Source organism: Apodemus sylvaticus, chromosome 7, assembly GCF_947179515.1.
Source record: "Apodemus sylvaticus chromosome 7, mApoSyl1.1, whole genome shotgun sequence".
Classification (NCBI taxonomy): Eukaryota; Metazoa; Chordata; class Mammalia; order Rodentia; family Muridae; genus Apodemus; species Apodemus sylvaticus.
The window spans coordinates 3,983,981-4,011,719 of NC_067478.1; the positions used below are offsets into that span (position 1 = coordinate 3,983,981).

At 50.3% G+C, this 27,739-nt stretch overlaps 2 protein-coding genes, 1 long non-coding RNA gene and 4 other non-coding genes across 8 annotated transcripts; 1 reads left to right on the forward strand and 6 right to left on the reverse strand.

Moving 5' to 3' along the window:
* Positions 1-753: 753 nt before the first annotated feature.
* LOC127690452 (U6 spliceosomal RNA) lies at positions 754-860 on the reverse strand. Its single transcript, XR_007979139.1, has one exon. It is a non-coding gene; the product is annotated as a U6 spliceosomal RNA (small nuclear RNA).
* A 6,257-nt stretch (positions 861-7,117) lies between these two features.
* Positions 7,118-11,293, reverse strand: Rpsa (ribosomal protein SA). The gene is made up of 7 exons (XM_052186962.1): positions 11,209-11,293; positions 10,420-10,585; positions 9,754-9,872; positions 8,241-8,486; positions 7,717-7,845; positions 7,448-7,613; positions 7,118-7,277 (listed from the first exon to the last, which is right to left on the reverse strand). The coding sequence occupies exons 2-7, from the start codon at positions 10,550-10,552 to the stop codon at positions 7,183-7,185; spliced, it is 888 nt and encodes a 295-aa protein (XP_052042922.1). The 5' UTR covers positions 10,553-10,585; positions 11,209-11,293; the 3' UTR covers positions 7,118-7,182.
* LOC127690277 (small nucleolar RNA SNORA62/SNORA6 family) lies at positions 8,044-8,192 on the reverse strand. Its single transcript, XR_007979007.1, has one exon. It is a non-coding gene; the product is annotated as a small nucleolar RNA SNORA62/SNORA6 family (small nucleolar RNA).
* LOC127690272 (small nucleolar RNA SNORA73 family) lies at positions 9,504-9,706 on the reverse strand. The gene has a single exon (XR_007979003.1). It is a non-coding gene; the product is annotated as a small nucleolar RNA SNORA73 family (small nucleolar RNA).
* On the reverse strand, positions 10,093-10,248 carry LOC127690276 (small nucleolar RNA SNORA62/SNORA6 family). The gene has a single exon (XR_007979006.1). It is a non-coding gene; the product is annotated as a small nucleolar RNA SNORA62/SNORA6 family (small nucleolar RNA).
* A 2,234-nt stretch (positions 11,294-13,527) lies between the features above and the next one.
* Positions 13,528-26,934, reverse strand: Slc25a38 (solute carrier family 25 member 38). Of its 2 annotated transcripts, none has more exons than XM_052186960.1 (7): positions 26,733-26,934; positions 21,620-21,741; positions 21,249-21,333; positions 18,470-18,649; positions 17,764-17,938; positions 15,445-15,611; positions 13,528-14,359 (listed from the first exon to the last, which is right to left on the reverse strand). In XM_052186960.1, the coding sequence occupies exons 1-7, from the start codon at positions 26,859-26,861 to the stop codon at positions 14,237-14,239; spliced, it is 981 nt and encodes a 326-aa protein (XP_052042920.1). In that variant the 5' UTR covers positions 26,862-26,934; the 3' UTR covers positions 13,528-14,236. The 2 variants fall into 2 exon arrangements, with proteins under 2 accessions (XP_052042920.1, XP_052042921.1); XM_052186961.1 differs by lacking the exon at positions 26,733-26,934 and adding an exon at positions 23,034-23,179.
* Positions 15,706-16,247, forward strand: LOC127688392 (uncharacterized). The gene is made up of 3 exons (XR_007978690.1): positions 15,706-15,785; positions 15,908-16,029; positions 16,152-16,247. It is a non-coding gene; the product is annotated as an uncharacterized LOC127688392 (long non-coding RNA).
* Positions 26,935-27,739: the final 805 nt, after the last annotated feature.

Genomic DNA, 27,739 nt, shown 5'->3' on the forward strand with positions numbered 1-27,739 from the left:
AGGCAGGTCTGCACGTTCAAGGCCAGCTTGAGCTACATAGTACATTCTAGGCCCGCATTATATATAATTTGGGGCTGGTGAGATGGCTCAGTTCTGGCTGAGCACTGGCTGTTCTTGCAGAGGGCCCAGGCTTGGCTCCCGGCATTTACAAGGGAGACAGGCCCTCAACAGTTCTGTAACTCCAGCTCCAGAAGAACCAGTGTCCTCTTCTGCCAGCCCTATGCATGCATGTGCTGCACAAACATGCATGGAGGAGAAACACTTACATACATAAAGCAAAAAAAAATATTAAATTTTTATCTGATTGAAAAATTTTGAATGCCACGCATATTTTTATGCAACTAATCAACATATCTAAAGACTTCTGGCCTTTGTACGGACCTCTAAAGTTTATCTCTTTTTTTTTTATTCGATATATTTTTTATTTACATTTCAAATGATTTCCCCTTTTCTAGCCCCCCACTCCCCGAAAGTCCCATAAGCCCCTTCCCACTGTCCTCCCACCCACCCCTTCCCACTTCCCCGTTCTGGTTTTGCCGAATACTGCTTCACTGAGTCTTTCCAGAACAAGGGGCCACTCCTCTGTTCTTCTTGTACCTCATTTGATGTGTGGATTATGTTTTGGGTATTCCAGTTTTCTAGGTTAATATCCACTTATTAGTGAGTGCATACCATGATTCACCTTTTGAGTCTGGGTTACCTCAGTATGATGTTCTCTAGCTCCATCCATTTGCCTAAGAATTTCATGAATTCAAAAATATGGAACACTTCACGAATTTGCATGTCATCCTTGCGCAGGGGCCATGCTAATCCTCTCTGTATTGTTCCAATTTTAGTATATGTGCTGCCGAAGCGAGCACCCAAAGTTTAATCTCTTAAGCCTGTGGCATTTATGTCTTGCCCATTAAAGTCTGCTAACCTGGAGACTTGAGCCACACCAGATCACCTAACAACAGGAGCTGCACAGTGTCTGCACTCAGAGGACTAGGACTAGATGTCATCTGTGTGCCTGTCAGGCACTAACTGTAACTCTCAGTGCCAAGGCTCAGATGTACCTGGCAGAGGCCCCCTACATACAAAGCTCACATCCATATCCTGGCCTAGGAGACTTCAGCCACACTGCTGGGTCAGCTGCAGGGAGCAGATGGTGGAAGCTTGCAGGTAGATGCCTCTGACCATTCCTCAGTACTTCTCAGGAGCCAAACAAACCTGAAAGTGGCCACAACTGCCTCTTACGTTTGCATAATATATATGTATTTGTACTTGTTATATATATTGACATATAAGCAAAAATAGTTAATAAAATTTAAATATACATAGAATTATAAACATATATAAATAAAATTTAAATATTTTATATAATAATATAAATAAAAAATTAAATTTAGTGAAATTTCATTGTATTAAAAAACAATAGAGCATGTGTGTGTGGTGGCACATGCCTTTAATGCCAGCATTTGGGTGGCAGAGGCAGTTGGATCTCTGAGTTCTAGGCCAGCCTGGTCTACCAAATGAGTTTCAGGACAGCCAGAACTATGCAGAGAAAACTCTGTCTTGAAAAACCAAAATAAATAGATAAAATAAAAAAGTTGGCAATTGAACTACTTGAATTGGTGTAAAGAGAGATTAAGGGCTGGTGCCTCAGAGCCACAGGCCTTTGTTTCTAAGGTGTACATTATCAAAGTCCCATTTCTTTGTAGTGTGCGTGGTGAATCTGGGAGCCCTCTTCTTCCTCAGAGACACTTTACAGTGTGAGTGTGCTTCAGGGCACAGGGCCCTTAAAGGAGGCAGAGGGCGGGCCACACAGGAGGCAGCCTAGTCCAACTCACTCTCCCTACTGCCTAGGTCAGCCACACTCCACGAAAACGCCCCACCCCTTGCCTCACCCCTGTCCTCCGCTTGTCTGGACCAGTTTCCTCCATCCCCACCACAGTCAGTCACACATCTGCTGGTCTCCTGGAGGCTTCTGCCTCTACTTTCCTCCCAGCCGTGTGGCAGAACCTCAGCTCAGCTCCACATTGCTTCCCAGACTGAGGCTCCTTCAGGGACCTCCACACCAAGTAACCTCAACGGCTCCTTGGCCCACCCCGGGTGCTTCACTGGTCACACCCTGAACCCCTCCAGGAAGGCTTCTGAACCCAAGGGCCAGCCCAGGCCAGGCAGGCAGGCTAAAGTCTCGCTGGCACCTTTGATGGGGAAGGGTGGTCAGGAGCACTGGAGGGAAGCCTGGGGGCCCTTTAAGCCAACCAAGGCCACCCCTGCGGACAGGCTGGGGGTGGGGTGGGGGTGTGCACTTATTGGAGGACACGAGGGACAGGGTGGAAGCTGTTGGAGTTGACTGAGGCGGTTGGGGATAGGCTGGCGACCGTTGGTGACAAAGGGGCGTGGCTGGGAACTACTGGCTATCGGGGATAGGCTGCGGCTGGTCAGTTCTGACCGGGGAACCTTGGGGGCAGAGTGGCAGTTGACCGTTGGGGACAGGTTAGGAACTCTTAGGACCCATCTGGGGACATTAGGAGCTGGCCAGGTTGGGGCCACTAGGAATGCATGGAACCCTGAGCGAGGCCAAGGGTGAGTCTTGGGTGGATCATCTCGGACAAAGGAGGACGGAAGGTGGGAGCCAAGGACCAGGCACGGCCGAGACACGTACCCACCAGAGAGTCCTGCCTCCACCCAACCTAGACCCTCACAGGGTGAGGGCCAATCCAGCTTCCCACTCAACCGTGGAGCCAGAGCTGATGGGCGAGTGCACCCGGGGCACGGAGTACCGGGTCTGGGACTCAGCAAAGCCGGACAGGCCTGGGACTCAGACGGTCCCCAAGTCCCGGAACTCACCTGCACAGATCCAGGAGGCCCCTGCGAGTGGGCTGCCGCGTCCACAGAAGCACGAGGCCTTGGGTTGGACTCAGTTCCCCGTCATACTGTGGATGTTTCCAGACCTGTATGAACACAGGCTACAGTATTAGAGGTCTCTGACGGGCCAAATACCTGACTGCTGATGCGCTCTGCGAACGGAAGTCCAGGTAGCTTGAATCAGCTATGCACCCTGTTTCCTCGAAGTCTGGGCCTAGGCCAGTGGTGCTCCACGTCAGGTAGGTGTGTGTTGTGTGTTTATGTTTGTACATAAGCATGGTGCTAGCGCTCACCGAGGCCAGTAGAGGCCATCAGATTCCCTGGAGCTGGAGCTATAAGCCCTCCCTCCATGAGAGCAAGCGCTCTTAACTGCTAGCTATCACCGACCAGGAACCTGGCGGCGCCTTTCAGAAATGTTCTTAGTTCCCTAGGCTGCTGCTAAGTTCCTGGCCTTCGGTGTCTACACTCATGGGTGTTACTGACAGGTGCATGGGCACTCAGACCCTGACGCTCCGCTTGTCGTTACTGACAGGTGAACAGGCACTAACAATTAGAGTGGTCTACCGGGTCGTGTTTCTATAAATCAAAATTCATAATAACACCCTGGCTACCTGGATAAAATGACTCAGAAACCACCCCCAAAAGACCCAGGTACCAGAGGTGCCATCGGCAGCTACACGGCTCCCAGCCAAGCTGCCTTCTGCCTCCAGCCACAGCCCACCCCAGAACCACTAAGCCTGTGGAAGTTTGAGCTAAGATCTGGTGTCAGGAAGATCTATGACCTGCAAACATGGTTCAAATCTAAGGTCCCTCCACCCCCACCCCTGCTTCTCTCACCTGACCAAATTGTGGGTCTAGAGACCCAGTGAGGCTTCTAAAGAAGTCTTTTATATACCTATATATACATTTCAACTGCAGGGTTCACGTGGGGTCCACGTGAGGTCAGAAGACTGCTTGCAGGAATCCAGTCTCTTTGCACCATCAAGTCCTGAGGGGAGAACTGGGGTTCCCAGGATGGATGGCAGGGACCTTGCTGAGCCACTCAAGGCCAGTCAGCACTTTAACAGGGCTCTCCCTTTACAAGTGTCACTTGGAGCTGGGCAGTGGTGGCACACGCCTTTAATCCCAGCACTTGGGAGGCAGAGGCAGGCGGATCTCTGAGTTCGGGGACAGCCTGGACTACAGAGTGAGTTCTAGGACAGCCAGGACTATTCAGAGAAACCCTGTCTCAACAACAACAACAACAACAACAAAAACCAAAAAACAAAAAAACCCAAGTGTCACTTGGAGACTGGGAGAGCTTTATCCTTCCATTCTCACCTTTCTCCTTCCCTCCACAGGCATGAGCCCTTGACTAAGATCAACGTGGGAACCTGGAGGACCACGGGACTGAGGACCAACCTTCTCTCTGACCCTCACACCCCAGGGCCTATACCTGAAATATTGCTGCAGATAAGGCCACAGGAAGAGGCCCTCCCTCATGTGAGTTCTGGAACTCACGAGAGATGGTCAAGTCTGCAAGGCTTATCTGAGGGGCAGCTCCTGCCATGCTTTCTGGAGAAAATGCTTGGAATTCATGCCCTAAAGAACACACTCCAGGCCTTGACCCCAGCACCTTTGCCCATCTTCAGAAAGTGAATCCTAGAGGATGACTCTACCAGGGGCTCACCCACCTCTTCCTCTGCCAGCACAGGCTCTTCTCCATCCTGGCCAAGGGGGGAACAAAAAGCTTTGTTCTAGATCTACCAGTTCCATGTCTACAACCAATGCACGAGAGCCAAACCAAAATAGGTTCTGCCAAACTCCTCCATGGGTTATCTTCAGCCCACCAGTCTTGGTTCTGACATTCCCTGATGTTTAGAATCTCCCTCCTCCATATAAGTTTTACTTGACATCAGAGAAGAGACAGCAGGAAGTAAAACCATGAGTGTCTGAGAAATAAGGATGAAGGCCAGCAATGGTGTGCATCTGTGCCAAACTGTGGGCTAGCACACTGAAGTGCATCCTCTGTAGATCCTAGTGGCTGGCACGCTGAGGTGCGTCCTCCGTAGATCCTAGGGCAGAAACTGAGAGTCTGGCATCAAACTCGGCACTTTACTTTTCTCTCGCTTTTTTTATCTTGCCCATTTTGCAAGCATTATTTCTTCCTCGGTTACAGCACTATGTTAAATAGACATTGCCATTTGTCTAACTGAAATGCAAATCCTAGGGCAACATGGCAGTGGGGCTTAGTTTGACTCATCCTAGGTGGGCCTCAGACTATCTAGACTTGAGATGGTCTAAGGTCTACCAGGGACTGAACAGTGTAAAGGCAGCCATGCTGCCCTAGGGACTTCCTCCTGCAGACCTGCCTTTGTTGTCTCCCCACTGCCTTCTCATGTGGCCCTAAGTCTTAGGATATGAACAGATACAAAACTCCTACCTGAGCAGGGCGGTGGTGGCGAACGCCTTTAATCCCAGCACTTGGGAGTCAGAGGCAGGTGGATTTCTGAGTTTAAGGCCAGCCTGGTCTACAAAGTGAGTTCCAGGACAGCCAGGGCTACACAGAGAAACCCTGTCTCAAAAAAAACCCCAAACTCCTACCTGGTTGAAACTTCTCACTGGAAATTTAGAAGTCATAAAAACCATCTCTCCTACAGCCTGTTTTAAACCTCATACAATATAAAATGTTTGGTTGCATACACACCTTCATACCAGTTGTCTGTTTTCTTTGGATTCAGAGTACTTCCTGTCCAATTCCACCCTAGGGCTTAGTGCAGGAGATAGGGCTTATGTATTAGTTATGTATTGCTAAATAGCAAAATGGTTAAGCTGTTTATGATATTCAAGTATAATGTTGAACTCTCAAATTAAGGGATGAAGAAAAACAAAACAGAAAAGGCAAAGAGCCTCTAGAAAATCTCATTGTTCCACACAGAAAAAAACTACAAATAGGTGACTTTAAATACTTAAATGTTTGATGTTCCTGTAACAACTACAGTGCTCTCAAACTCCAGCCTGGCTACAGTACTAATACACAAAACACACCTGTCCAAATCTTTGAAGTCCTGCCTATGCCAGCTGCAGTCCTGTCAATCTGAGGCAAAGGGGTCACCAGCCAGCTGCAGCAACCTAACTTAGGGGACCTGATACAAAGTGTCTCTCTGAAGAGCTCCAGCAGGAGGCAGGCAGGGTCTCCAGTTCCTGAAGGAAGCACCCTGCTATTTGCTTCTACTTGTTTTGTGAAGCAGCACTTGCCATCTTGCCCTGACTGCAAGGCAGACAATACTGAGACCCCTGGTGAGTACGGACTCAGGCACTACCTGGGGAATTGATGCCCCTACCATTTTAATGTCCTAAAAATGTCTTGGGGCTGGTGAGATGGCTCAGTGGTTAAGAGTAGTGATTGTTCTTCCAGAGGACCCAAGTTCAAATCCCAGCAACCATATGGTGGCTCACAACCATCCATAAAGAAATCCTCTTTTAGGCTGGGCGGTGGTGCAGGCCTTAATTCCCAGCACTTAGGAGGCAGAGGCAGGTGGATTTTTGAGTTTGAGGCCATCCTGGTCTACAGAGTGTGTTCCAGGACAGACAGGACCACACAAAAAAACCCTGTCTTAAAAAAACCAACCCCCCCCCCAAAAAGACATCAGCCCACTCTTCCTCCCATTGCCCCTCCACCTCCAGGCTGGGGATCACACGCACCATTGGGGAATGATTGCTCAGTGTAGGGCAACTGAGCCTGAGACCCTCAACCCAGTGGGTAAGTTTAGGCACCCCCTCTGTAACGCCACCTCTGCAGCTATCACAGCAGCTCACGGAATGTCACCTGGCAATCCCAACCACTCAGTCACTGTAAATTCCTACATCACAGCATCAGTAGACTAGCTGCCAAACCTAGTGATGGCCCCATCCTGAGGCTGCTGCATGTCCACCAGTATCTCAGGACCACAGGACAAGTCCTGCCCAGACAGTATCAGTACCAACTTTGTTTCCTGGAACATAAATAAAATCCCAATCTGGCCAGGTTCAGTGGCACAAGCCTTCTCTCTCTCCAGTCTGGAGGTAGAAGGATGTATGAGACATCAAGAGGACAGATCACAAGCATCAAATTTCCAGAGGTGCCAAGCAGCTTCATCACTGCAAGCCCACGACAAAGTCGCCCACCAGCAGGAACCAGTGTGGTGGGTGACACTATTTTACATGACACCCCTCCCCCACATGCTCGTGCCTGTTCTGTAGCCAAACACCAACCCAGGCCCAGTCTGCAGTAAACACCACAGAGGAGCTTTTAGGAACTTTATTTTCCTTCCATCTTTTTTCCCTGTGCTCGGCTGTGTGCGGAGCAGCTCAGGACCACTCAGTGGTGGCTCCGACCCACTCGGTGGCCTGCGCTGTGGGAGCTGCTGACCAGTCCTCAGTGGCTGGCTGGGCGCTCCAGTCTTCTGTTAAGAAAGCACAATAAATTCATAAGCTCTCGTTACAGCATGAACTTCCCAAATCACCCCAGAGCAATGTGCCCAGACACTGCCCACCCATGGCCACCGACTGCTCACACACAGCCCACTGTAAGCTACCTCCTTGGCAGCCTGAGGCCCCGGACTTTGATACGTACCCGTGGGGAACTGCTGGATGGGCACAGAGGGCACCTGCACACCCTCAGACCAATCGGCCACCTCAGGCTGGGCAGCAGTGAACTCAGGAGCTGGTGCGGTCCATTCTCCCTGGAATTCCTCCTTGGTCACAGCCTTCTCGGCAGCAGCCTGCTCCTCCTTCTCAATCTAGGGTTTTAAAAGCACAGAATGGACAAATTCAGCTTCACAGAACCAGACAGAGGTGTCCTGTCCACTAGTGCCCACCAGCATTTAAGACAATAAGCCTCACCTCCTCTGGGTCTCGGTAGAAGTAAAGATCAGGCATAACCTCCCATGGGTGCTCACGCGAGATAGTACCTCGCATGCGGAGTACTTCCCGGGCCAGCATCCACCACATCAACCCCACCGAGTGAGCTCCCTGTAAGAAGAACAGTCATTAAACACGGGCCAGTCCGACTCACCTCACCAGCCCCTTGCCAGAAAGTTCCAGGCACCCACATGGCAGCTCACTACCCTGGGTACAGGAGCACATTGGGCACATACTCAAAACCCCTCCCCAACGCCAAATCTCATCACATTCACACAGGCCCACCCATGGCCATAGCTCATGCATCAAGTTTGTAGCAAAGGTTACTATCAAACCCCACTCACAGGGCCAGAGTGGGGTGTTAGCGAAAACCTTGCCACTCGTTTAGCACACTACCTACACTTGTGAGTTCATCGACCAGCATGTGATCTCAACTCCAAGCTCTAACAATGTGCAGGGGACTGTGAAGGTTTCCCCAGTGCCTTCAACTCTGCAAGACCAAATACCTTGTTGTTGCATGGGATGGCAATGTCCACATAGCGCAGGGGAGAATCTGTGTTACACAGAGCAATGGTGGGCAGGTTGACGTAAGAGGCCTCTGTGAGCGGCTGGTGGTCAGCCCTGGGATCAGTCACCACTAGAAGCCGTGGCTCCCTGAAGGCAGCTTGGATCTGGTTAGTGAAGGTCCCGGGTGTGAAGCGGCCAGCAATTGGAGTAGCTCCTGTGGCAGCAGCAAACTTCAACACAGCTCGCTTTGAAGGGAGATTTTGAGTCAGCATTCATTAAGGAAACTGTTGATACATACCCACTTCTAGTCACCTATCAAACACCAAAGCATCAAAGTAGCACCTCATTGAAGCACATTCTTAGGCTAATTCTAACACTTGCATGATCATCTCCTTAGCCTGAGGAACCCAACTCAACTATGAAGCTGGCCACTGTTGGTGATTTCACATTTCTCACATGCCCCAAGCCCCTCAAGGGACAGTTACAGGTACCCAGCAAGCACCTGGCTTCTGAACAAATTTACCAGAACAGTGTTGGGGTTTTGTCTAAGCTCCACCCCACACCTACCTGGCAATAGCCAGGTATGCCCCGCCCCAGAGATCTGGCCCACTATAAGAGGGGCTACTTGCTCCTCCTCTCTCTCTTTGCTCTCTGCCCCTGGGGCTCTTCCCCCCCCCCCCACATGGTCATGGCTGGCCTCCACACACACTCTCTCTCTCTCTCCCACTAACTCCCATCCCCTATTCTGAATAAACTCTATTCTATACCATGTCTGTGTGTGTGTGGTCCCTCAGGGGCAGAAGTGCCCAGGCAAGGGCCCGCCTGGACACCTTCCCCCACGCCGCCTAGCCACACTCACCTAACCCCCTATACTCCCCCCTTTAAGCCCCTTCATCATCCTGCTGCGAAAGTCCTCCAATGGTGCTCAAAGTCCTTCAAACAGTGTATATGAGTGGTTTTCTTGCAAGGCACGTAAGTATATCACATACGTGGAGGTTTGGTATTGGATCTCCATGAACTGAACTGTTTAGTTGTAAACCACAACTAGGTCAGTGATGGAACTGACCTGGGGCCTCGTGAATTGACTCACTGACACAGCCAGCCCGTCCCAAAAAATAGTTTCTCAACAGTTCATATCTCATTTACTTAACAACTGATATACTCAAGATAGCAAAGACTTAATTTGGCTATTTTGTGGCTGACATTGCCTTTCCCTTAAGTCAGCAACGATTTCCTCTTAAACACAAAGCATAAAGTGACAGGACTGTTTCCTGCATGGTTTGCCTCCTCAGTCATTGTCCACAGGACTCTGAGAAGTCGTAGGAATATGCAGGCGCGAGCACAAAGCCCAGCTTCATCTCCAACGTTGTGGAAAGGGACTGTACATCACCGGGCAATGCCTATGCTCCCCTACGCCACCAGGACAGTGCCCAGGGAGAGTGACCTCCTGGGTTATCCACGTTGGATACTTGATCACTGCCCCCAAACAAGACTCAAGCCCAAGCCACAAACCTGGCCAGTGTTCCTGGAGGAGATGACGCTGACGTCAGCAGGGTTCTCAATGGCAACAATAGCTCGAGCTGCCAGCAACAGCTTCTCCCAGGTCCTCTTCAGATTTATAATGTAGATACCTAGGCCAGCAGATGGACTCTTTAGGGGGCTTTCCAAGAAAGGGTTTGTTTGTATAAGCCTGGTGGTCACTCTGCAGGCCGGGCTACTCTAACCGCCTCAACGCTAGGATAAAGGTTTGAACCACCACACCCAACAGGTGGATCTTTAATGTGGGTGCGGCATTCAGGCTTGCTAACCTCACAGCCTTGTAAAGGGGCATGGTAGGAAGGCAGAGTGTACGAATGTGGCAGTGACCACTACCAAACTCCAGTCATAGAGGCAAGCTCTACTGGTGTTAGCGAAAATCCTGCCGTAAATTCAATGTAGCACACTTCCGACACTCAAAAGTTCACTGGCCAAGACTGGCCTCCACCCTGAGCTTTAACAGTGTGCAGGTTCAGTCTGTCTCTTCCCTTCAGTCAATGTTCATCATGTCCTGTGGCCTCCTTCCACACATCCTCTTGGTTAACAACTCACAAGCCAGGGTAGTATTCCTCCAAACATTGAGTACCATCACCACACCCACTAGAACAGCTCAGTCAGAAACTATCAAAAGCGGCAACTGACCGTCACTTTTCCTTTTGTAGATGTACTGCTCCATCTGAAAGTCGAGGTTTGTGCCACCTAAGTGGGTTCCTGCAGCAAGGAATTTGAGGACATCCTCCTCCTTCATCTGCAGGACGTCGAGGGCTCCGGACATTGTGTAAGTTTCCCTTTAAGTTACGATGGGAATCTAAAAAAGAAATAACTAATCCATTTTCTTTTTTTTTTTTTGTGAGACTAGAACCCACAAGATTACCCTGTCTCCTGAGAGGGATTAAAGGCATATGCCTCTAGGCTCGGCACAACAGCTAAGTGAAGCTCAAGTGGGTTGTATTCTTATTCCTCCATCCCTTTCAACTTTTCTGGCCACCTAATCACTGAGAGTGGCTTCGGCAGCAGAGCACATGCAGAAACCGGCCAGTGAAAAGTCAGCGCTCCCGCGGGCACACTGACTAAAGCATGGTTATTAAAGGACAGTTTCTCCTGTGCACGACCTGTTGCGCAAAGGCAGCCATGTTTGGTGTGCTTCAGGTTTTGTATTTCGAGACTGATCGGCAGCTCCCGAACCATCTCTGCGCCTCACCAGCACTTTTCCCACATCCTGCCGACAGGCCCCGCGAGCGTAGCACGAACTGGGGAAGGGCCTCGGAGTAGCGCCCGCCCCACCTCGCCACGGGCCACCACGTGGCGCCGCCGCTGCTAACCAAGCCGCTCCGGCACACGCAGCCTGGGCACCCTCCGCGCCCATCCATGGCACGAAAAGCTCGAGAGCGCGGCGTTCGGCGGCGCCGAGGACCCCACGTGAAGACTCACCAAGAACAACGCCGTATGGACCCGTCCCCGGGTAGCGCGGAAAGGACAGGCGGCCGGAAATGACGTCCTTAAATAATCCACCGCCAGCCAATAGCAAGGCAAGTTAGGGACTGGCGCACGCGCAGATTCAGTGAGCGGGCCCGCTATTGCGCGCCCAGAGCGGAAGTTAAAGTGTCACGCGCCTGCTCCGCTGCAATCGCGGCGTGTACCGCGGGCCGGAAGTAGCTGGTGTACTGCGGGTTGGAAGTCCGCAGCTTGGTTATTATGTTGGAAAACGTGTAGAAATCAGGCCCATGTACAGCAAGCACAGCCTGAAGAGTTGCCGCGTGGTCTGGAAGACGGCTTACCGACGGGCAATTCATACTATCTCTCGGATATTTTCTTAAAGTATAAAGGACAAGACTGTACACATAACATTTTTAGGTCGGCTGAGTGAGGTCCAGGCTTCCAGTCTGGGCCCCCTGTGTGAGAACTAGTTAACTAAAGGAGCACATACCCACCTGCTCCTCTGGTACTGGCTCTTTCCTACATTTGAGAACAAAATGGTGGTTGCCCAGTAAGATACTACAAAAGTGTTGAGGGGGGTGGGGAAATTTTTGGATAAGGCATCTATTTACAAAGCATTTATACTGTATTCCATGTATCAATCTAGAGATGACTTGGAGTCTATGGGAGAGTTGTGATTATTAGAAAATACCAGTCCATTTTATATTAGGGACTTGAGCACCTTCGAGTTTGGCATCCATAGAAGGTTCTGGAACAAATTCAACAGATACTGAAGGATAACCATATATGCATACAACAAAAACAATAGATCAGCCGGGCTGTGGTGGTGGTGCACGCCTGTAATCCCAGCACTTGGGAGGAAGAGGCAGGCAGATTTCTGAGTTCGAGGCCAGCCTGGTCTACAGAGTGAGTTCCAGGACAGCCAGGGCTACAGAGAGAAACCCTGTCTCAAAAACCAAAGGAAAAACAAAAGTGCCTTTAGATTGTGTATTCAAAGAGGCTTCGTACTTGTTTGAGGCCTCCAGTTTGGTGGTTTGGGACTGGATATGTGGCTGAGTGTTGTGCTAATACAAGGTTCTGGGTTCATCTGCATCAGCAATAAAGCAAAAAGCAACATTGGTCCAGTGTGGAATGCAGGCTTGTCATTCCCTTACTGGGAGTCATAGAGAGAACTGGAAGTGCAGTCAGCCTCCACTCTGAGACCCTGTCTAAAATTGCAGCCATGACCCTAAACTAGTTTTAGAACATTTCCACCCCACCCCCACCCCATAAGATCTTATACCAGCTTATAACCCTTATTCCCAGACCCACTTTCTTTATATCAATTTCTATTATCATTTTTTTAAAGACAGGGTTTCTCTGTGTAGCTTTGGTTGTTCCTCTGTGTAGCTTTGGTTGTTCTGGAACTTTTGTAGATTAGGCTGGCTTCCAACTCAAGAGATTTGCTTGCCTCTGTCTCTTGAGTTCTGTCTACGACTACAGGCATATACCACCACTACCTGGCCTGAACATAATATAGATATTAGAATATTGTTTTCCTCATCAAAAATATCTTGATGCACATTCATGATGTGGCAAGTTTAATACTTTGTTCTTTTTAGTTTTACCTTTTTATATTTATTTTTGAGACGGTATTACTACAGCTTCAAACTCATGGTCCTCTTGCCCAGCAAGAACTGAACAAAACCAGAGCCTATGACACTCTACCATGGAACTGCACCCACACCACTCTAGGTTTTTGATCTATTGTTTTTTGTTTTGTTTTTTGGTATTTGGGTTTTTGAATTTGGTTTTTTCGAGACAGGGTTTCTCTGCCTGCTGAGTGCTGGAATTAAAGGTGTGTGCCACCATGCCTAGCTCCAAGGCTGTTTTTACAAGTTAAGTTTTAGGGACTTAAATGGCAGGTCAGAAATTGTCACCCTAGAGCTACTTTGCTGTTCTCAGGGAATGAGACATACTAGTTAGGTTTACCAACTAGAACTTTTTTATATGTATAAATAAATACAGAGTTTGATCATGTATCCCCAGCTGACCTGGAACTCTTAGTTCTGTCTCCCTCAAATGCTGGGATTAATGATGTGTTCCTATTTATTTTATATATGTGAGTACACAGTTGCTGTCTTCAGACACACTAGAAAGGGGCATCAGATCCCATTACAGATGTCATGAGCCACCATGTGGTTGGTGGGTGAACTCAGGACCTGTGGAAGAGCAGTCAGTGCTCTTAACCTCTGAGTCTCTCCAGCACCCTCTGCTGTGGTTTCTGTTTTTCAAACCGCTGTCGATCAGACGCTGTCAATCAGAGTGCTCTGCTGTGTTCCTGTGAACTTTAATTATGGAGTGTGAGAGCAGCATAGGTTACAACAGAATATGTGAAGGGCTGCCCCGGCTCCGGGGCCCACAGGGGGTGGCTGGCCTAGGAACAAAACAACTACCTTGGCTTTCTTGTTCTGTTTTGTTTCTGTCACAGTCTCCACCCTGCTGATGTCTTTATTTTAAAAAGTAATACATTCATTTGTTTACTGGGTCTGGGTGCTTGCCACAGTGCATGAGGAAATCAGGTCAACTTGCAGCGATTCTCTCCACCGCAGGCCTGTCACGCACCTTTCCTTGCTGAGGCATCTCCCTGGCCCACCGCAGCTCTCTCAGGTGCAGTCTTCCCTAGCATGAGGGTCCGGCCCTCAGACAGCAGGAGGCCCACACCTCCTCTATGGTGGGGCTCCTTCATTACCAACATTTCTAAGGCGCCCTGTAAAGTAGGCAGGTGGCTGAACCAGCGACCCCCAGAGGCCTCCTCTCAGCCATGCTCGGCTTCTGTCCCGTGTGCAGCACTGATGGCAAGTGTGTACAGAGCGGTGGGTACTGGGGACTCCATGCCTGTGGCCCAGCCACCCAGCCGCGCTCTCTCTGAATGCGGGACTCAAGGCAACTGCACTTGTGCCTGGCTCCTCAGACAGCATGCTCTTCACCTGACTCCAGGAGAGTGGGCTGCAGCGGCCCACAGCAGGAGCCAGCCCTCTCGTCAGGACTTCAGGCCCATCCTGGCCATCATCTCCTCATAGACAGTCCACGCCATGGCGGCCATCAGCGTTCTACGGAGGGCCCGGGGAACACTGCCGTGAAAGAAGCCACGCAGCCCATGGTTCTGTGACGGACACAAGTGAGAAAGCTTTAGAAGCAAAGCAGTGATGACTCAGCAGACAGGGACTACTGCACTTTAGAATCTTGTGTAAACGTCATGGCAAACCTATGAATTATGGGCCCAGGAGATAAGCAATGACCTCCGCTTTTACTGTGACTGTTGAGGTCCACCCCTTTTTCTGCACTACCTACAGAAAATGTCTTAGTTCAAAAAACGAATAGAGCGGGCAGTGGAGGCACACACCTTTAATCCTGGCACTCGGGAGACAGAGGCAATGGATGTCTGATTCAAGGCCAGCCTGGTTTCTGTAACAGCCAGAGCCATGTAACAGAGAAGCCCTGGGTCCAAAAAGGACCTTCAGGAACCAGAAAGACAGAGAGCATGTGCTGCTCTTCCAGAGTGTGCTTCCCAGCACCCTCATGGCAGTCACAGTCGTCTCTAACCCCAGGACCAGGCGGTGCAACAGCCTCTTCTAGCCTCCACGGGCAAACAGGCTCACACATGCGCGCACACACACACACACACACACACACACACACACACACATAAACATACAGAGAGAGAGAGAGAGAGAGAGAGAGAGAGAGAGAGAGCATTAAAAAGTTCTTCTGGGGTGCCAGCAATTAAAACCAGCCCCAGACAGCTAACAAGCTCTCTGTATTGGGAACTCTCTTAGCTGAAAGTCTTTACGCAGGGTTGTGTGCACAGTTTTGGCTGGTGTGTACGTATGCGGTTCTTTTATTATTCTGGGTCATTTGCTTGCTTTGAGAAGATGCTCCTTCCACAGAGCTCAGCTAAGATGACAGGTGTGCCGTACTGTTCAGCCAGCTGTACCATTTATACACTGCAAACAAACGCCAAGCAGTATACAAATACAGACAAGGGCTGTTTGCCAAACCAGGCATCTAGATCAGGCTGTGGGAGATGACGTCCTTTGCAGGAGCCATTGCTTGCTGAGCCATTGCTGTGGCTCCTGGGAAGGCACAGTTCTGATGCTCCCCAGTGTGGCTAACACACGGGGAGGGGTATGTGCAGCTGCTGGAGAGGCATCCCCAACCCCAAGGGCTGCACACACTCTGTAGCCTTACCTTGAAGATGAGAGCGGCCACCTGGCCGATCCACTGAAACTTCACCGGGGAGAGTTGCATGTGAGTCTTGATCACGTCTGCAGGCTGAGTCACCAGGGAAGCCAGCACACCAGCAAAGAGCCCACAGGAGAAGTTCACAAGGGGCGTCAGCACAGCATCTGGCCGGGCTGGAACACAACAGGGCAGTGTGAGGTTACAAAACTCAGATCCTTCAGATACGCGGTGAAGAGGCAGGGTTACCCAGTGTGCTCAGAGCAGACCTGACCACCAAGGTCTGTGATGTATCTGGATAACAGTGTCTGTCACTGACAGCTGTGCAGCACCTGACTGGAACAATGCAGGTGCGAACACCCCCTGACTGGACAGTATATGTGTGACTACCTTCTGACTGGAACAATGCAGGTGTGAACACCCCCTGACTGGACAGTATATGTGTGACTACCCTCTGACTGGAACAATGCAGGTGCGAACACCCCCTGACTGGACAGTATATGTGTGACTACCCTCTGACTGGAACAATGCAGGTGTGAACACCCCCTGACTGGACAGTATATGTGTGACTACCCTCTGACTGAAACAATGCAGGTGCGAACACCCCCTGACTGGACAGTATATGTGTGACTACCCTCTGACTGGAACAATGCAGGTGCGAACACCCCCTGACTAGACAGTATATGTGTGACTACCCTCTGACTGGAACAATGCAGGTGTGAACACCCCCTGACTGGACAGTATATGTGTGACTACCCTCTGACTGGAACAATGCAGGTGTGAACACCCCCTGACTGGACAGTATATGTGTGACTACCCTCTGACTGGAACAATGCAGGTGTGAACACCCTCTGACTGGACAGTACAGGTGAGGACACTCCCTGACTGGACAGTACAAGTGTGGACACTCTTACTTTGTTACTGATTCTAGATTGGAAAACTTGAATTTTTATTCATCAAGAAGATTAAATATATGTATTTCCAATATTTAAAAATTACTGATTAATTCCAATTTTAAGAGAGTTGTATAACTAATTTTTTCTTTATTTAATGTGTATTAATTGTACAAGATGGGTCAGGCCTGGAATATAATTCTAGCGCTCTGGAGGTAGAGACAGGGTGATCTCTAAAAGTCTAAGGCTAACCTGGTTTACAATAGTGTACTAGGCCAACCAGATGATGTAATAAGGCTGGGTTTAAAAACAAAAACAAAAACAAAAACAAAATAGCACCTGTTTCCTTACTGTCTTAAAATTCTGTTTGGCTGTAACCTGCAGAGTCACACCTGATCCCTGAGGGGAGGAGCCAATCGCCTCAACACTCTAATCACAGCTGATGAGCAGTCACTGGGTCATATGCTCACTTCCACAGTGGTCCACACACTTTACTGAGTTCGTCATCCTGCAGAATGGATTTTGGCTACTCTGCTGTTTGGAGGGAATTTTACCACCCACAGACGTGGCCCATGTGTGGTACAAGCTTACTGGCGAGAAAAGTCTGCAACAAACACCTCAAGTTTACAGTTCTACTTCTACACAAATGAAGGGCTCAAAAGAAGAGGGACTACAGAAAGGGACGGAAGGGAAATCTTTTCTTCAAGTCCACAGCTGTCAGTGTTCCCAAATTGGTCTGATGGGGAATCATACCAAATAGGCATTGAAAAACAGACTCATAGGCTACACCCCAAAGCTTCTGTCCTAGGGTCCCTCAGGTCATGTCTGTGGCGTGCTGTTGCATAACCTTGGCAAAACACACTTGTCTCTCACCTAGCCTGCCCTCTTCCCTTGGAAGACACAAGGGTATCTGTTGGGGCAGAGTCTGACACCCGACCTCTGCACACCAGCACCCAGACACCCGACCTCTGCACACCAGCACCCAGCCCTAACATGGCTCCATTCCTAAAGCTGCTAAGACAGCTGGAGAGAAGGCTCAGTGGTTAGGCGCACTAACTGCTCTTCCGGAGGGCCTGAGTTCAAACCCCAGCAACCTCACATCTGGATGTCCTCTTCTGCTGTGTCTGAAGATACCTACAGTGTACTTACATTTAATACATCATTAAAAACAAACAAAAAACAAAACCTAGGCGGTAGTGGCGCATGCCTTTAATCCCAGCACTTGGGAGGCAGAGGCAGGCAGATTTCTGAGCTTGAGGCCAGCCTGGTCTAAAGAGTGAGTTCCAGGACACCCAGGGCTACACAGAGAAACTGTGTCTCAAAAACAAAAACAAAAACAAAAACAAAACAAAACAAAACAAAAGACTCCTAAGAATACCCCAGAGAAAGAGGCAAACCCCCATGGCTCTGCCCCTCATCTGTCCGCCACTCTCACCTGTGCCGAGGAGCACTGTGGTCCTGGTCTGGCTGTAAAACATGAGGTAGAGCCCTGAGAAGGGGGCATCACGAAGGAGAGTTGCTGTCAGGCCCCTGAAGAGGCCACGGTGGCCCTCGCTGCAGTAGATGCTCCTCAGGGCTGCATAGATGCTCTCATAGCTGTAAGTCCCACTCTGCAGAGCGAGGGCAGAGTTAGTGACTGGCACTGGGCAGCATCTGAGCGGTGAGCTAAGCAGACTCCATGTTACACACCAGCCAAGCAGACTCCATGTTACACACCAGCCAAGCAGACTCCATATTACACACCAGCCAAGCAGACTCCATGTTACACACCAGCCAAGCAGACTCCATGTTACACACCAGTCAAGCAGATTCCATGTTACACACCAGCCAAGCAGACTCCATGTTACACACCAGCCAAGCAGACTCCATGTTACACACCAGCCAAGCAGACTCCATGTTACACACCAGCCAAGCAGACTCCATGTTACACACCAGCCAAGCAGACTCCATGTTACACACCAGCCAAGCAGACTCCATGTTACATACCAGCCAAGGCGCCAAGGCTTTGGTGCACATATGGCTTGCTCTGCCTAAATAAGTAAGCTATCTGAACATATTTGACTGTAAGTCAGACTACACACCAGGGCTGACACTAGTGCTCACTACCCAGAACCCCAAGGTTCCAGACCTATGAGACTCACCTCGTAGCGTGTCTTGATCACTGTGATGGGTGACATGCAGACTCCTGCCACAGAGCGCGAGCCCATACCCAGGATGACGGACTCCAGGGCGGTGGGAGGATGGCCTCGCAAGAAATACTGCTTCGAAGAATACAGAGTGCCAAAGTAGATTCCTACACCAGGGACACACCTCACAATGGACTGCAGGGAAAGGCAGAGGGAGGAAGCAGGGAGTCAAACACTCAAAACTGCACGATGCCTCTGAAGGGTGGTCTCTAGAGATCCCGGGTGATCCACATGCATGGTGTTTATGGAGTGAAGGGAGGTGTTTATGGGAGCGCCAGTGAGAGGGGCTGAGACAAGCCAGGCGGCGGCCAGTGAAGAGTGTATGAAAGCAGTTACAACTGCGGAAGAAGAGTTAGTCCCTCGCCCGTCCCTCGCAAGCTCTAGCAATCAGTGAGCACCCCACCCTCTGTGCTCTCAGCCGAGGGGAAGGGTGGAGTTTAAACGTCACTTTCCTTCTTCTAGTGGCTGGAGGTATCTGGGGGGAGGGTGGAAACCAAGGCCTGGTGCTTCCCGCAAGGTGTGTCCTTAGGGCCAAAAGCCTTCGGGCAAAGAAATAAAGGTATGGGTGTCCAGCCCAGTTTTATAGTGGTGGCAAAGGCAAGGCTACACTGACAGGCAGTGGACACTAGTTTTGGAGCTGGTGCTGTGCTAACAGTCAGACTTCAGAGTAACAGTCTCCTCATACCTGCTGGGGTGGCCAGGTCAGTGGATGGCACTGAGCCCACACACACTACTGTCTCCACTGTCCAAGCACATGATAAGCCTTATTTGCAAACAAGGCAGAATAATTAATAAAACGTGCGTGACCGAAGCCTCCCTCACCCTCACATCCCTGCCTGCCTCTCCCTCCTCCTGTGGTATCTGGAGACAGTGAAGGGCCTGGGTGAGATGAGGCAGGTGAATGCCCCAGGCACTAGGTAGGTCAGGCTCCTACTGACCTTGACCTGTCCTGGGAATCGAGCCATGCGACCCCATGGCTGGGCTGAGGAGCAGGTGATGCTGACAGATGGAAAGTGGACTTGTTTCTGAAACTGCTCAGACCAGCACCACGATCAGGAGCCTTCCCTTCATCCCTCAGAGCTGCTGTGGGAGCCGCAGCCTTCAGCGATCTGGCAGATCTCAGTGATATCCACATTGTCCAGTAGGATCCGCTTCTTCTCCATCTTCTGATGTGTGACTCAACAAATTCTTCCCATCTCTTGCTTTGTTTCAGACAGGGTCTCTCTATATAACCTTGGCAGGCTGCTAATTCATAGATCCCCTTGTCTCTGCCTCCTGAGTGCTGGAATTATGCCCACAGTTACTTTTTTAAAGCTTATTTTAATTATGTATATCCATGTGTGTCTGTATATGGGCTTGCAAGTGTGTATGACAGAACAGAGTCCAGAAAAGGGCGTTGGATCTCCTGGACCTGCAGTTACAGGCAGTTGTGAGCTGCCTGACAAGGGTCCTCTACAAGAGCAGGTCATGCTGTGGCTGTAGACTCCACTGGCTGGGCACCTCTGAGGCCTCAGTGCATGGTGTCTAACTGCAGTCTCCTTTCTCCCCAGTCATGTCAACTGTGCTGGAGATGTGGCAGCAGCTCCCCTGCACGTGTGGCCTGCTCCTGCCCAAGCCTGCTTCCAAAGACAGGAGCCTGTGTCTCTCACTTGTGCTGCGTGGCAGTGGTCACTCATTTCAGGAGATCTCTCACTAAAGCCTTCGAGCAGGCCCAGTGCCCTCTGGTATCCCACACTGCCATCAATTGAACCATATTTTCTGTTCTTGTTCTGCTCACAAATGCAGTACACTGTCCACACACTGAGGCTGTGACCGATCTGAACTATGATGACAAAAACAGTATGGGTTTCTTCTTCCTTCTCCACAATGTCATGGCCACAGCATTCCTTCTTGCTGAAGAGAGGGTTTTCTTTTCTTCTTCAGATCTTCCATCTTTTGTCTGGAAAGTCCTGCCCAGCTTCTTCTTGGTCCAGCACACTGCCAGCGCTCCTGTGCCTGAGAACCTCGGTAAGTAAAGTCTGGGCTGCCTGAACCCAACCCCCCTGATGCCCAGCAGGTGGGGTGATCTCTAAGCAGCTACAGAGAATGAAGGCAAGGGGACGTGACTAGGACATGCCATGGCCAGCAGTGCAGCCTCACACGCACTGGGAACAGGGCCAATTACAAACCTAACAACTGCTCATTACAGAACTGGGCAGGGCCAACTGAGGAACAAAAGCCACAGAGCAGTTTGAAAGGGAGCCTTCCCTCACAAGCCCTGTGTCTAGACACCCTGCCCCCACTTGATGACCAGGGAGGCTGTAGAATATGAGGTCAGGCATGGTTGCTGCAGTGGTCACTGGAGTTGGCTTCTGTGGGGAGCTAAGGCTCTCTGCTTCCTGTATGCTGAGGTGTGGCCAGCTGCCTCATGCCCCTCCCACAAGGCTGCTAAGAGCTACTCTAACTATTGTGTTTTGTACTCCAACTATTGACGCTATTCTGTATCCTCAAAAAGCCCAGATCAGTGTCTCCTCTTTTAAGCTGCTTCTATCAAGGATTTGGTCACAGCAGTGTAAAGTAACTGGTGCACACAAACAGGAGGGGCCCCATACTCCCATGCCACGGGAAGCCTGGGTGCCTGGAGAGGAGGAGGAGGGGGAGGAGGAGGAAGGGGCAAGGGGAGGAGGAGGGGGAGGAGGTGGTGATGGTGGTAAATGAGTGCCACACGAGAGCCTGGATCTAAAAGGCAACTTACAGGAGACATCCCTTTCCAAAGGCCTAGAAGACTTTCAGTGCGAACCACCTTCAAGAATACAGCCAACATCCCAACACGCCTGGGCCTGAAGGAGACAAGAAATCTGTGAGCCCTCCTCACCAGAGACTTCCCCACTCACAGACCAGACCATCTGCACACACCGCAATCTCTACTGCATCTTTTTTTGTTTTTTGTTTTTGTTGTTGTTTTGGATTTGTTTTTTTTTTTTTGTTTTTTTTTTTTGAGACAGGGTTTCTCTGTGTAGCCCTGGCTGTCCTGGAACTCACTCTGTAGACCAGGCAGCTTGTGTTTTTCTAACGTAATGAAGTAATTTAACCATGGCTCCTCCACGAAGCAGGGCAATGGCCTACCCTGGGTCTGAGGGCTGCAGGGTCTGCAGGCGGGTTTTGAGGAGATCCAGAGGCTGGAAGAGGAGCGTGGAGCAGGTCCCACTGATGGAGCCACAGAGGAAAGCCTTAATCACTGGATGTAACTGCAAGACAAGAGAACAGGGCCTCAGCAGACCTGCCCACACGCCAGCCCCGTTCTCTACATACGCATCTGTGGTTTCTCCTCTGAAGTCCTTCAGGTGCCACCTGTCACAGCCCCGTTCTAGCTCCCCATCTCTGAAATGTGCACAGCAAAAGGGGCCCCTCTGGTGTCACTATTCACTGCTAATAATGCTGGTTCTACTGAGTAACATGTCCTTTTTCTTAGCACACGTCGTCATCTGGCCTAACTGGAACGCTACTGACCATCCTCATGCTGCCCAAAGCTTTAGCAGCCGGCGTCCCCAGAATTCCTGGTTATGGATCTGCAGGTTATTTATAGAAACATGGCAAAACCATGAAAGTAGAAACTCAGCCACAGTGTATACTACTCCATGTATTGTTGTGCTTAAAACTCTGCCTTTTAAGCTGTCGGTGAGGCACACATGGCTTTAATCCCAGCACTGGGGTAGGGGGTGGGAGGCGGGGTGGTGGTAGCCTAGGCCAGCCTGGGCTACACAGGGAACCCTGTCTGGAAAAAACAACCAAAGCGCTCTGCCCCCTTCTACACCCCCATCTCACTGGGCCCAGGTAGCCCAATAGCCCTGCACAGCAGTCACTTCGGGCTTATGAGCCACCTTCCCTCAGCCTCCAAACACTGGCTTATCTTTGACTCCACACAGATGGGCAGCACTCTTTCAGATCCTGAAGTACCACCGTCAGGCACACCCTGGAGCCTCAGGGTGCAGGAGCTTCCCCTTTCCAGATCACAGCGGAATCCCAAAGACAGCAAATAGGCACTTGGAAACTCCCTCTCGTCCAAACAGGACACTTGGCAAGCCCATCTGGAGACCAGCCCTTCCATCAGTTAGTGGCGTCTGTGCAGCCCCCACCCCACTCCTGAGCAGGGCAGAGCAGAGTGGGTGCAGTCTCTGGTATGCTCATAGACTACTGTTTAAATAACTGACACGTAGAAGCCCTGATGGCTTACTACAAAGACCATGAAGTCTCTGTTACATCAAATTACCAGGAACCAAAATGTCTGTCATTTACAGTATCCATTTCAGAGAAGAGAAACCACCCTAACTTCTATCAAGAACAACTGGAGTTAGTTTCAAGACCACTGAGACTAAGCAAGTTCTGAGAGGTGAACACTGGACCTGACCACAGCCCTGGGGCGCCAGCAGGGGCTCTCAGAGGGCAGCAGGCAAACCCAGGTAGTGTGGTGTGCATTTCAACACCTCTGCTGACCGGCAGCCAATGCCCCCTCCCATCTTCCACTGATGAACTTCCTCACCCGAGCCTTTCCAGTGCTGGGGACTCCAACCTCCTCACACGCACGGTCCCTCTCTTCATGAGGCATCTCTTCTTTGCCTGGAAACCAGCCCCGAGACTCTGTTTCCAGTGCCACACTGTACCATCTCCATCCCCTCCCCCCCCCAGTCACCCTTCAGGCCTTGGGCACCAGCTAGTCAGAATCCCGGAACTAGTCGGCGAGGCTCCCGGAGCCTCAGCCTCGGCCCCACCCTCTGCCCTGTCCTTAACTTCCCTCACTTCCTAGGCACATTTGATATCAGTGACTACCTCTAAGTACTGGTTTCTTCCACCAGCACCCCACCCTACCCACTCCACCCCAATTGGCTCTGCCAGGTCCTCTGAGCTGCTGGTCTCTCACCTCCTCAGTGTGCAGTCCTTTTAGCGCCCTTCCCCAGGACCAGTCTTCACAACATTCCTAGTCTACCCTCCCGTCCTGTCCACAGAGATCTCAAAGTCAACAGTTCAAACTGGAAACTTGGGCAACAACCTCCATACCTAGTCCCCAGTCCCAGGAGACTCACTCTGCCTGCTGCTTCCTGACCTCTCTGATGATGACCCTTGGTCTGCCCTATCTGCTCCTTCAGCCTGAACAGCAGAGAGCTCTCTAAAGACTGAATCTATTCAGGAATGACCAAGGGGTCACAAATGTGGTGGTTTGCCAGGAGACATCAGACATATTCGTGAGTCCCCTCCTCAGCGGGCCCCAGCAACGGACCCATCCTCTCCGCTTGCCTCTCATTCGTTTCTCTGGCTACTGCTCACTCTTTTCTTCCACTGAGCCACGCTGATGCATCCCTTGGCCAGCTTTGGTTTCTATCCTCCTAGCCACACAGAACCACTCTAGAGAGCTCCAGACACCACTGCCTTTGCTCACATGTCCGACCAACAGGCACCTCAGTGACATTTACAAACCTGAGCTCCTCTCTCTCCCTCACTTCAGCCTGCTGCTCCTCAGCAGGCCCCATCCGAGGGAATCCCATTCTGGCCTGGGCCTCTCCAAACTTGTTCATTCTGTGTCTTGATCAGCTTTCAACCCACCTCCTTGAGCCATCCCGGCTCAGAGGTCCACGCTTTGCTTCCCTGCTGACTGCCACAACTTTTTTACCTCAGCCTTTGACCTCTCCAACCTACTTCCTATCCTGCAGCCAGGGTCAGCTTTAAAAACTACAAACTGGAGCCTCAACTCCAACGAGACAGTGCTTGGTTCACGTATAAATTACCTACTCAAACAAGAAAACAGGATGTAATAAAAGTTGTTAATAATGATAAATGTATTAGAAATTACTAAACACGACAAATTTGTCATTAGTACTCATCTGGTGTAAATAACACGATTTGGCTGCTCCATCTCTCTCTAAGACAGTGTCAACTGCTGCTGCCAGGACCTGAGGCAGCACAGAGCCTGCCTGACCTGCCCGTCCCACACTCCCCATCCTCTACGGCCACCATGCCGCTCCTCCTGCCTCCCTCTCACCTCAAACACCAGGCATCATCCTGGCTGGGTTCCTCCGCTGCTCACAGGGCCCCACGTCAGGGTCCAGTGACTCACCGGGACCAGAGCAGTCCCTGTGGCCATCATCCTTATGACTAAGGACATAGGACAGAACAGACACAACCCCTGTTTCCTTCATGATCCTGTAAGTAGCTGACATGGAAGCAAGGTGTGGTGGCCCACACAGTTGATCCCAGCATTCCAGAGGAAGAGGCAGGAGAATCTCTGAAAATTGGGGGCCAGCCTCATCTACATATTGAGCTCCAGGTTAGCCAGAACTACATAGAGAGACCCTCTCTCAAATAAAACAAAACAAGATTGACCATGGAACTGGACTACAGAACTGGACATAGCTGGAACAGAGACCCACAGGATAAGGCCAATAGCCCCTGGATGTCCCATTGCAAAAAAGGATAAAATCTCCCCAACTTTTTCTAGCTGTTTGGTGGAGCTAGGCTACAAGAAGGGACGTATTTCCAGCTTCTGAACAGTTCTAGGCTCTGATCTGTCAGCACCCTCAAAGGCACTGGAACCCATTTATCCATCTGTTTTGGGAACTGCACCTGGGGCCTCATGCCTGCTGGGTAAGCTTCTCATGACCAATCTGTATTTCCAGCCCTGCACCCACTTTATCTTACGGCTGGCTGTGGTCCTTCACCTCCTGATGGCAGACACTGCTTTTTAAAGGTCTTATCTTCACAGTACAGTAACTGAGAATATCGCTGGCCCAGTACTCATTGAATCAACAAAAAGAGCCAATGGCTTTTTTCTTTTTTCTTTATTTTTTGAGACGGGGTTTTTCTACTAGCTCTGACTCTGTTGTCCAAGCTGCCCTTGAACTCAAGACAGCCACCTGTCTCTGAGTGCTGGGACTGAAGGTGTGTACCACTACCACCTCAATATCGATTCTAATAGATGAGCTAAAAGCTACAAAAACAACAACAAAAAAAAAATTAGAAAAGAAAAAGATAACTTTAACAGCCTTGTAATCTTTGTATGCTTACTGCACATCCTTGAGGGTGGATTTTGTGGGTCTGTTGTTGTTCTGAGATAGTCTCATGCTCACACAGCCTGCCTCTTCGTGAGTCACCATGCTAGGTCCTGGGCTTAGTTTTCTTATAGTATGGAGATGAAGGTGCTTTTCTGAAAGGTTATACCTTCAACTTCAAGACAAATCTCATTTACTTTAGTAGCTCAACCTTATTCATGGATTAAATAAAGCTGAAAATCCCAATTTTTTAAAGTGTGAGAACAGATCAAAACAATCAGAAGCGGCTGGAGAATTGTCAAAATTTGAACAGTATTCTTCCAGAGGAACCATAAGGTTCCCAGCACCCATATGGAAAGGGGTGCTCACAACCACCGCTAACTCCAGCTCCAGGGGATACCAACGCCCTCTTTTGGCCTCCTTGGGCATCTGCACTCTTGCGTACCTACCCTCAACACACGCTAAACAAAAATAAAAACTAAAACACAGTGAGCAAATAGAATTACACAAAACACGATGGGGGTAAGCGGCATTTCAACAGCCAAATAGTTCCACAATCTCTACCTCCCCGCAGCAAAAAGAAAAACAACAAAATCCCTACGTCCACATCAAAAAGGGAAAGATGGCGGGCCAGAGAGAAAAGGTATGCAGCCTTGAAAGGCATGGGCCACAGTGGTTATCTTTAAACCAAAAAGAGCCAGACATAGGGGAGCACGCTCATTATTAGCACCCTGGAGTTCGCAGCCAGCTTGGTTTAAATAGCGAGTTCTAGCCCTAGCTACACAGTGAGACCCCTGACTCAAAAAACAAAAAACACCCAGGAATTTTAAAAGACACCCTCAAAGCTGTGCATCCTCGTCCAACGGGGCGTATCCTGGCCCAGGCCCGCCCTGCACAGCCCCACCACCGCCTATGGTTGGCTGCGAGAGACTCCGCCCCGCCCCGCCCCCCGTCTCCGCCAATGACAGTCCGGTATCTCAGCCAACCCGGCAGAAGGGCGTGGCCGTGGCGAGCCCCAAAACCTAAGGCCTTCAAAGAGGCGGGTCGGGGAAGGTGTCCTGCAGCGGGCAGCCCAAGGTACCCTGAAGCGCTCTTATCAATTACCGTTAGAATGTTCTAGAACTAGAATGTTCTAGAAGCACTGTCACCTGCCCCACAATGCCGTTCCTGTCCCGGTCCCCCTGTTCCCACGAGCTCACCATGAGCGTCTCCACCGTGTCCTCTACATCCTGCGACGGCAGCAGCGCCGAGCGCGCCTTCTCGATCATGGGGGACGTGAGCCCGGCCCCGGAGACTGAGAGGCTCCGGGGCTCTGCGTTCACTCCCATCCCTACCCGTCCGCCCGTCCGCCCGGCCTCAGGCCAAAGTACCCGAGACCAGCCTGCCGCTCTAAGTTTCCGGGGGAGGGGAAAGCAGGAGGAACCAGTCAAAAAAGGTTAGCTCCTGCTTCCGGTGACGTATCGCATTCGGCGACGAGAGCTCATCGCCACCTGGTGGCTCCACCCAGAACTGCAGGGTCCGCGGTTCTCAGTTGCAGAGCTATAAAGGCTGGCCTCCTGCTGGGCGCTTTTCTTTTGGTACCTAAAGCTCATTTTGAAGTGGGTGACTTGAGTTTTAATTGTATTTAATTTATATGTAAGAACTGAAGCAGGATGGAATGCCATATTTTTAGACATGAATTTTTAAAAATGAAATTCATATTTCTCTTTTTTTGTTTTCTTTGTTTATCTAGACAGGTTTCTCTGAAATAGAAAGCCATCTTTGATTTCTATTTTGAGAAGAAAAAAAAATTCATGAAATTGCTTATACTGAGTCTAAGTCACTCTGCAACCCAGGCAATTCTCCTGCCTCTGTCTCCTGAGTCATAAAAATCCAGATTTTTTTTTTATATTATTGTTATTATTTGGAATTCTCACATCATGCACCCTGATCATGCTCACTTCCTGTTCTGCCCATGGCTGCCCCTCCCACATGGCTTTCCCCCCAAAACAGATGAAAGTAAAAGAAACAAGCAAACAAAAACCAAGCCCATTTGGGGTTGTCCATAAACTACTCACTGGAGCATGGTCAAACTCTCTGTAGCCAGCCCCCAAGGGAAGGTGAGTCTCCTTCCCGCCCCCGCCCCCGCCCCAGCCTCCAGCCCCCAGAAGCCATCAGCTGTGGAGAGAGAGCTACACTTAGCAATCTCCATTTTTTAGTTCTTTAT